Source organism: Fulmarus glacialis, unplaced genomic scaffold, assembly GCF_000690835.1.
Source record: "Fulmarus glacialis isolate BGI_N327 unplaced genomic scaffold, ASM69083v1 scaffold39312, whole genome shotgun sequence".
Taxonomy (NCBI): domain Eukaryota; kingdom Metazoa; phylum Chordata; class Aves; order Procellariiformes; family Procellariidae; genus Fulmarus; species Fulmarus glacialis.
The window spans coordinates 1-10431 of record NW_009200463.1 but is presented as its reverse complement, the minus strand read 5'-3'; the positions used below and the strand labels follow the sequence as shown (position 1 = coordinate 10431).

General features: G+C 37.5%; 1 protein-coding gene across 1 annotated transcript in view; it reads right to left on the bottom strand.

Annotated features, from left to right (window-relative positions):
• The window catches only part of LOC104073732 (myosin-IIIb-like), a gene marked incomplete at both ends in the record, with an annotated part of 65408 nt that extends 62786 nt beyond the window's left edge, over positions 1–2622 (bottom strand). Inside the window, 1 exon segment of the mRNA XM_009573613.1 lies at positions 2477–2622. Coding sequence (XP_009571908.1) covers positions 2477–2622 — 146 coding nt within the window.
• Between the last annotated feature and the right edge of the window lie 7809 nt (positions 2623–10431).

The following is a 10431-nucleotide window of genomic DNA, read 5'->3' as shown; positions in this document are numbered from 1 at the left end:
GGAAAGCTCAGGCAGCCAGCCTCCTACAGAAAGCAGGAGGTGGCAGGTGCTAGTGGTTACCACCCCTCAGCTGAGACAAGAATTCGAGCTGCATGAATACACTGCCTCTCATTCACCCCACCCTAACCTAAGCTGTTTGATTGCCAGTATCAGCAGAACAATTTTAAGACGTGAAGATCCCTGAGCACAGCACAAATGCATCTGGAGATGTGACAAGTGCTAGTCTCAGTTAAGAAACTTGTTGAGTCCAGAGTCTAACTGTATTCTCACTGAGCCAAAAACTAGGGCTGAGAGCTTTGGCTCAAATGCATGATGGATGCAGGGAAAGTCTTGGGCAAGAAAGTGGGAAGCAATCACAAAAAAGAAAAGAAAAAAAAAAACAGCAGGGTTCCTTTTCTTTTGATTGGATCTTACAATGACATTAAGTCATGTGGAGAGGGGAAATAGGGATTGAGTGTACCCTTCCTCTTCTCAAAAGGTAGCTAAGGATTACCAAATAAAGCTAGCAAGTGGCACACAAAAGGAGAGAGTTCTTCCAATAAAATATAGCTACCCTGTAGGCTTCTTTGCTACTAGGTGTTACAGTAGGTGAGAATTTGTATTGGATAAATTCAGAGATGATACTCAAGGATACTAACTAATTACCTAAAAATGACCAAATGGCTTAACATTTGCATTTTTAACTTCAGACGCAGATATTATCATGAAAGCAGAAAGCGTAAAGATACCAGATCCCTGAGCTCAGAGGATTTTGGATTGAAGAGTCTCAGGTGGTGAGCTGCAATGCTTCTATACGTCGCTCAACAGCCAGTGCTTGGAAGAACCACTTTCAGCCTGAGAAGAGCCTCAATGCTCATGTTGAAAATGCTGTTAGAAATGTGTGAATTGCAGCACAGATATCAGGAACTGCACTAAGATTACTTCTAAACTGTCAAACTACTATAAGAGGGGAATGTACCTTCTGGTCATATTTACTATACCTCTGAATTGACTTCAAACAAGTACTAGGAGAGAAGCTTTATCTCCTATACCCCAGGCCCGTACACCATCCAGCACTCATCATAGTCCACTTTACCTAATATGAATGCACAGTTACCAGCAGCAGGGTTATTTTATGCTATGCATAAAATGCAAAGCAGAGAGAAATCTCTTGACTTAAAAATTGCTACCATTCTATTCCGTAAATGTACCCATTATTTAATTCATCAGATAGCAAAACAAAGGTGAAGTATCTAAGTCATACAGAGATGCAACAGCAATGAAAGAGGTAAACTATAGATAGAAATCAAAGCCTCTACATGCCCTATTCTATGTATCTTCCTATTGCTTGCTGTTACTTTTGGTATGACTTCTGTCCTTTTCAGCTGTTTTGAATGTTGATAAAATTTATAGATACTGCTTCAGTAATAGGAAGCCTCCCTCGCTGCCTTAATGGCCAGGACCTGTTTTACACTTGTGCTAAGGCAACAAGATGAACTGCTACTTCAGTATTTAAGAGTGGTGGCAGCTCATGTCTGAGCTGGGTAGAAGGAGATAACTATATGACGCAGAACCCAGCACAACTGCATCTGCATATAAATAGACTTAATCAGAAATGCAAATTGCAATCAGAAGAAATTTTTAAAGCCTATGATAACTGTGCAGATAACAAAGGTCAAACGTTTGTATTGCTGAAGGTTTTAAACTGTTATCAGTCAGTGGCGAGTTTTTCTTTATGAGCAAAATGTGGAAAAGGCAAGTATATGCCAGTTTAATCAATGATGGACAAATTCTTTCTATATTTCTTCTATTATTACAAAGGATCTGTTGTTAAACTATTTTACACTGTCAATCTCATCTTAACTTATTCAGGAAGACTCAACAAAATGAAACCAAAAATAGACAGCATGAAATAATACAGCTAATTTATATGACTATATATAGAGGGAATTTCTATCACTTTTTCATATCCATGTATGACAATCCAAATCTTCACATTTTAACATCCTTGGGTAAATGAAAAAATAAATTATGATTACAGTTTGCTGAAACTGCTGGACTGCTCCACAGCATTGTCAAAACTGTGTGGTTTTCTTCCACAGTAAAACAAGCCCAAGACTCTAGGGGAATAACATTTTAAAATGTTATTCAACAGTTACAAATGTTAGCTTCTTCCTCTTTTGAAACAAATGTTTTCATCAATAGAAGCTAAGAAAAGTACTTTTGAAGGGCGGTACCTTGATATTATATGATTTTATATTCTAAGATACGAATAAAATAAATACGTAAGTCTTTATCATTTCAAGGCGTTCCAAATATAAATTATTGTAGAAGTCAGGCTGGGAAAAAAGTCTTTAACATTACAGCTTTTTAATGTCTTTTCCTATGAGACATTCTTAGGATTTGAAGCACAAACATTTACCAAGTATTTCTTTCTCCTTTGACTAGATTGCCTTTGAACAAACTAGTGAGTGAAGAGAGCCATCTAGTGCCGTACCTTGGAATTTTAAAAAGGGTTTTCACTGGATGCATGTCAAATAAAGGAGGATCTCCATCCCCCAGTTCAATAGCTGTTATTCCCAAGGACCATACGTCACATCGAGCATCATATGAGTAGTCATACTGTTGTTCACAAGCAATGACCTATCAGAAAAAAGCAGAGAAAACGCTTTAACCTAATGTACAATTCACGCCATCCTAGTGTGACATGAAGGTACTTTTTTGAGTCATGTCTAAAATCCTATGTAGCTTTCAAATCCATATCTTTGCCTGAATATCCCAATTAGGAAAAACCCCACAAAAATGTAACAGTAAATTAGAACTTCTCTTAGGTTTGTTTTCTTTAAAAACAATCTCCCTCTTTTTTAAAATACATTAAGCTCCATGGGATGCTTCAAATACCTATGCAAAGAATATCACGCTACTAAATTCTGTTTCTGAAAGCACTTCTTACAGAAATCTATTACAATAGCAGAGAACCGATTGATGTTATTCTTATTAACTTCTATGACTATTCATGAGGGTAGACTGATTCGCACAGCTGTTTTTTAGATAAGAATATTCCGTCAGTCATTTCTGCCTTTTTTTTTTCTTTTTTAGTTAGTTTGTCTCTATTAGATTTGAGTAGTTTAAAAAAAATCTTAATTAACATACCATGTACTTTGTCTAAGAAAAACTGAAGTTAACAGGAATCTCTCCTTGGACATCAGAACTGTTTTACATCACAAGCTGGATGCACGCTTCCAGCTAACACACTGTTTGCATTCTAATCATAAGCTAACCATTCACATAAGCTGGAAACAATTCTGCATCTAAATGGGAGATTCAAACTGAAGTTTAAATTTAGCCCTTATCTTTGCAAAGAGATGAGACAAAAATCGCAGCTTCACTATCTTTTATTCTATCATGATTTGGAATCCTGTCTCAAGTTTGCCTTCCTAAATCTCATCAATTAGACCAACTGCTTTGAAAATTTGTCAGATCCCCGCATATTGCTAGTATTGGCTTCCATGATTTTTCTTATAGTTTTAAGTATTGTTACTAATTTGTACTTAAGATAAACAGAACTTCTGACAGCATGTCTTAGGGTGGCTGTATCTATGCTCTAGAAGAGATTTTTTTTTTTTATTACTTCTGTATTACTTCTGAGTTCTTGTGTTAGGGCTTCAATTTTGGACAATGCTTTGCAGAGATACCAACAGGCAAGTCAGCACCCCAGGTAGCTGCTGGCAGAGAGCTGCTCACAGCCTGCTGTAAGAAAACCTTTCCTGAAGAAGCTGCTGATTCCAGCTTAAGCTCTTGGTTACTTTCTCCTTAAGCTGCACCTAACAGAGGCGTTCCTGCCTCTAGTAGAGATTCTATCCAACAGGCCCATAGGACCTGTCAATTTCTTACTCTGGGACTCATGACCCCATCATACAGCACTCATTTATTTTATCAAAAATCACGGGTGTTGAACATACATACTAGTTAAAATAATACCAAGATTTTTTTTTTTTTGGCAGTGAAGCTGGACATTAGTTAATTCCTTTGCTATATACTAATAGTTCAGTTATTTTCCTGGAGCAAATCAGACCAGAAAAATTAAGACCTTCCCTGAATTTTCTACCTATCTTTTGACAAGTGTTGAGACCTCTCTCTTCCTCCTCAATTTTTCCAGGCTAGTATGCCAAAGAAATTTCTTTTCATACCCTACTAAGAGTAGTATTTCCCCTTTATTGTTGTAATGTCAAAGAATCTTCTGATAGAGTATTAGACCAGTGTTTCTCAACTATTGTCTAAGAGAACACTGGTGATCTGTAAGGCATGATAAAGTGGTCAGCAAAATGTCTGCAAACCATCTGAGAAAAACATACATACACATTCCCCTACACATCAACTATCAAATAAACAGAACGGGTAAAAATGCAAGTAAGCACTGCAAATGAGGTGAACCCTCAGGGATTTTTTTTCTTCAACTTGAAGAGGCAGAGTTTTGTTAGCTAAGGCGGTGTTTTTCAAAGTTGTCACAAGAAGATCATTTTCCCATCTCCCTTTTCTTCAACAGAATGTCTTAAGTGAAAGCTCTGAAATATTTCTTCGTTCTTCAAAGAGTGCATTATAGCCTTGATCTCATCCCAAAGATCCCTCTCTCTTGAAAAAGATGAGTTTTACTGTGCAGTAGATAGGTTCTACGCAACTCAAGCAGAGCACTTTAAACCACCACCCTTATTTCAGAGGTCTATATGATAATTTCACTTCCTTATACCATGACTTAGAGACAAGGAAAGAAATCAGATTTGATGTAAAAGCTTGTAAGAAAGTCAGTGTGGAGATCCATCAGAGATACTTAAATAATATATTCTAAAGAGGCCAAACTTGGTGTTGGCTGGAGTTTCCTTCATTGCAGTTTTGCTCAGAGACTGAAAGGGAAGCTTGTATTTCTTGATTATTTTTGTCTCTTTATACAGTTCCCCAAATCATCTGTATACTCAAGGATACTTCCTCAAAAAAAAAAAAAAAAAAAAAAGCAAGTCAGCTTCCAAGGCCATGATTCAGAAGTTGGAAGTAGCTTATCCCTATGAGACTAATTAAATGCACTATGTTCTCCTTCCTTTTTTAACACATGAAAAGTATTTATCTGCTTGGTTAAAAAGCTGTTAGTGAAATGACTTGAAGTGACTACCTCAGAAGTTGCCAGGTTCTCATCAGTGTGTTGAGTCCTTTGCAAATACTTGTTTATTTGTTCTTAAGCTTTATGATGCAGAGGAATATATTTTCAGTTTAAAGGGAAGGAAAAGAAGGACCTGCTCAAGGTCACACTGGCCTTCATCAGCAGTGCCACAAACATAGCTGGTCTCCCACATTCAAAGACACCACCACTTTTTCCTCTATGAGCACATCACAATTGCTTCTAACTAGAGGCCAATGGCGAAACTTGCTATGTATCTCAGTCTCAGAAAGTTTAACAAGCTAGTTTAACAAGCTACACTAAAATAATACGAGCATCAGAGGGTTTTGCACTCATAACGGATGGGGAAAAGAAAGTATACTGCCAACTGCTGTTTTAAAAAAGAAAAAAAGTCTTTGAGCTTTTCTCAGCTTCACAATGTATTACGTACCAAACAAAGAGAAAGGAACGTGTAACGCATCTTTGTATGTCTTCTGCTCCACAGCTAACAGCTACACCTCCAGTAAATATGGTAGATGGCAGTAAAATGACACTATGGCAAAATACTGGCACTCTAACCAAGGGGAATTAAACACTATCAGATTCTCCTTCACTCTAATATCAGAGCCTGCAGTGATTCTTTTAGAAAAATATTCCCCTTAATATGCATTCTCTTTGTTTACAAAAATTCAGCCAGTGGACCATGCAACCCAGTATGTTTTAGAAAGTTAGTTGATGATAGTGAGATCAGCCTCACAGAAAACATACAAAATGAACTGCTCTTCTGACACTGAGTATGCAGCTTGTATATGAATTTAATGATTTCTATGGTTTGAAAAAAGTCTTCAGTTTCTGTGGGATTTATCATTAGAATCTCACCAACTTATGCACCACCTAAAGAAACACAAATACCACTAATTTTAATTTTTAAAGCAAGAATCGAATTTTACAGCATTTTCCTTGATGAAAGGTGCACATCAGCACTTTGCTTTATATGTTGGCTAGCAGACAGCACTCTGCCTTGAAATCTGAAGAAGAAAGAGTTCTCTCAGTCATAGTTTACAAGTTAAGTCCTTGGGAATGCCCCAGTCCTGTTTTGCCTTGAAAACTATTGCAACTCCTTGCAGAGCAAAAATCTTTAAAGGCCAAATACAAAAAGGAAAAATGCCATTGACTTATCTTTTATTATGTTCCTGTCTCTATCAGGAACTCAGAGATACTTATTTTTTGGAAACATCTGTCCTTTTCGGTTGGAGTTCTGGAGCTGAGAGTGCCTCTCAGCGCTGCTGATGCCTGCTCTGCCCAGTGGGGCATGAAGACAGAGAGCACAGAAGAAATGATCTGAAACTGAAGAAAATGCTACTTCCTTTCTCTACCTTGTGCAAAGACATCATCACATCTGTACCTATTTTATACCCAGCAAAATCCTCCCCTGCTTGTACAAGCAAAAAAGAAGATTGCTGCAAACACTATGTTCATGCCAAAGCTTCAGGGAGCGATGTAGTTAATCTTGAGATTTGCCAGTAAACACCACGGGAACAAGCACCAAGTCTTTCACTTTGGCATGGGCTGGTTATGTGCACACAGTGGCCTAGGTTGCTAAGGAGACAGGCTGTCACCTTTTGTATCAGTTGTAATTTCATCACTATTTCATGCCCAGCCATACTGCTGTAGGATGGAAAGCACCTAAACACCACACAGAGAAACAGACAACGTGATGGTAGTTGTCAATACTAATTGTGCTGAGGGGACAGGGTGAGGTGGAGGGGAATTCACTGGTCTGGCAAAGACAGCACATAAACAAATCAGTCACACTAACCAGAGGGAATTTAGAGAAGCCAGTGATTAGGCATTCTGTGTGATTCATCACTTCTACAGAAACACAAAACTTCAGAGATACACAAGATGATTCACACTCTGACAAGAAGACTTTATATTCAAGGATATAACTCTACTTGTTCTGAAATCAATGCAAAGATTTCTTTGAACTTCAGGAAGCCCATAAGTAGATCACAGGTGGATTTAAAAGAAGGAAAACAGGTAATATGGAGAACTAGCTGTTATTTGTACTGACTTGTGGGCAGAGAGGAAGCTATACATATGTTTAGCTGAAGCAAAATACATCAAACCCTTTTAAGTTTACCCAGAATTATCAGAAGTGAACTTACTTTCATTTTGCCTCAGTATATACAGTGCACGTACAAAGTATAGCTGCAAGCATACACAATACCGATAATAGCAGTACAGATGTGCTACCTGGAGACGATTGCTACACAATTAGCGCTGGTGACCCACCCGCAGAAAGGAGTCCGGAGTTAAAAAGGTTGATGCTCCTGAAGAAAGGTGGTGCTGTACTCAGCTGACGTAGCTAACTAAGCAGCTTATGAGGTGTGCGAGCACAATGCTGAAAAGCACTGCGTATGTAAAATGAATGTGGCACAAAATTGTTACCCTTGCTGCAAGGAGAACAAAATTGCTAGCTATGCAAGTCAAATGAAATAAACCAACTGAACGTCTGTGCTCCACCTGACACTATGTAACCCAACTTCATTTATCTACATAGGAAATATAATATTAAATATTCTTCTAATTCCTATGCACTGCGGGGGGGGAAGTCTTTCATGATAGCATTTAGCAGCACTGGGGATACTGAATCACCCAGACCAAAGTGATACCTATCTACCCCTCCCTCCCCTCAAACACTTTCACATAATTAAAAAAAGAGCAAATTTGTGATTGAAATTGATTCCATATTCCCCCATTTTCTTATTTGGATTTCAGTTCCTTATTTGTTATCATCATACAAATTTTTCCATGGTGTATCAGAAAATGATTATATTATTAGAAACGTTACCCAATTAAAAAATAATTAATATTTTAAATAATTCTTATGAGCAATTACCACAATTAATGTTGATTCATTGAAAATTAATTATATGTCAAGTAGTTAATTGTGTTTTAACAGCTGTGAGTAATCAATTTTTATTTTTATTTTTAACTCACTCTAGTGAAATATTCCTGAGACCATTAGACTGCTCTGGCAGCAGGCTACATTTGTGGGGAAGCATAATGCCTTTTATTAGACCAAATGATACAGTGAGGAAAAACAGATAAGCTTTCAAGCACACAAATCTATTTTGTTTTATACCACAGTGTGGTAGTGAAGACTATCACAGCTTCAACACTACTAATACTAATATCATTGACACATTTTGTTTCTGACCCACAGATTTACTCCTGAGCAGTAAGGATATACACTACACACCTCACACAGATTTGTAAATGGTGTTTCACAAAGAAACTGAAAACTCAGAGGCAACTCCAGCCTCATAAGTAATTCTCAGTGCAGGGCAGCGTGATACTGAAATGATTTTCTCTGCTGGTTTTGGTGGTTTTTTTTGGTTTGGTTTTTAAATCTTTAAACACCCTGCATGAAAGTTTTACAACCCCTCCATAGCTGCTGTTTAGGTTAGAACAAAACAGAAGCATCTGCAACCCCTCCACTCACAAGAGTATGTCCATGTTATCAAGGTTACTGGGCAAGGTTCCCTGAGGTTCCCTCCAGCTGCCACATCTTTTTCAACCCCCTGCTGCCATGCTAGCCCATAAGAAAGTCAGCTCTCCTGGAGGCAAAGGAGGAGGAGATGTATTCTGCCAGACCCCACTCTGCAGGGAGAGCTCGCTGGTGCTGTCCTGCTGCGCTCTCTGCCTCTCTTGTGTGCCTTTTAAGAAATCTCCTTTAAAGAAATCTCTGTGTCTCCTTTAAAGAAATCTCTGTATTCCAATTCAGCTTTCTGAATTCTGCTGCTTTCCTTCTGGACTTTAAGCAACTTCAGCGTAACTCCTTACTACTGCAGCTTGTTAAAGCTTCAGTTTGAGAACCATAGAAAATTAAGAAAGTGGGGAGAAAAAAAATCAGGGCAGAAACTGCCATTTCTTTTATTCAATTCCTAAAGATCTGTGTTTCCAAAAAGATAATTTTGTTTAAATCATGCCAGTCAACTCTCAGCAGGTGGCATCTCAGAGTCACAGGCATTTCAGTCATATGTGGCCATTTAGAGACCTAATTCTATCCCACATTCTGCCACTGACCTTCTGTAAGCCCTTAAGCAAGTCATTTCACTTCTATGTCCCTCGGTTCTTCCACACAGTCTTGCCCTAACTATTTAGAGCAATGGTTCCCACCCTTCCCCACCCCCCCGCCTTACCACACTTACACTGTATAGTTCCTCTCTGGCATGCCCATACCTATTTACCACATGTACCACAGGACAGCACTCAAGCCCAGTGCTGCGTTTCAAGAGGATAGCTAATATTCCCTAAAAATAATTTTTAACACACCACGGTGTCCCACTACTTTAACCTCCTGAAATCAGGGTTGTCATTTCAAAATGTATGCCAAGTAGGCAATTCCTTTACACCCTACGCTTAATATACTATCATAAATATAATAACGTTAAACAACAAGCAATTGGTCAGATCACAATGTAACAAAAATCTATGTTATGAATGATTTAATGCTACCATTATTTCTCTTTACCATTTATTTATCGCATTTATTATTTTTACCCACTAAATGTGTGGGATTTTCAAATATTTCACTATTATTAATCACGATGCCAGATAAACACAAATTCTGTAAAAGCAACAGAAGTTTTCTCTATTCCGATCTGTGAAGTTTCTTCCTAAGAACAATCAGTTATTTTTTGTAAATTATGTTTTCAATCTTATCTCATTTACTGTAATTCACAAGGTAAAAAAAACTGTAGTAAGAGCTAATTCAGTAATCTATCTTATCATTAGCTGTAAGAGAATAGTTATTACACCTTCATGGAAGATGTTATAAGGAAATATTTTCAAAATTTTCCTTATTAGAGAAGGTATATAGTTCCTTATGTCTCTTCATCATAAAATACGCATACTGTTTCACTGTACAACTGTTTTTAAATTGCTTTCAGGCAGAAAAATATGTGTATATACATTCTTGAAATCTATATCCTATTTATACTAAGCGGTGGATTCCTACAGTTCATTATAAATCAGCATTTACAAAATTCCATGCTTAGTTGGCATTTAAAGGAGTAGTGAAAATGCGCATATCAGAAGAGCTAATTTTAGCTAACAAGAATTAAAGTGAAGAGACCTAGAGCTATTAATAGGATGCTGACCTTGAGTCCCATAATGTAAGCAAAGGGCTGGGAAATAAGCTAGGTTGAAGTGTGACAAAACGAGAATATATTCAATAGTTTCAGGGGAATGTATCACTGTACTTGTTTAAAGTTAATTAAAAATTAATTAAATAA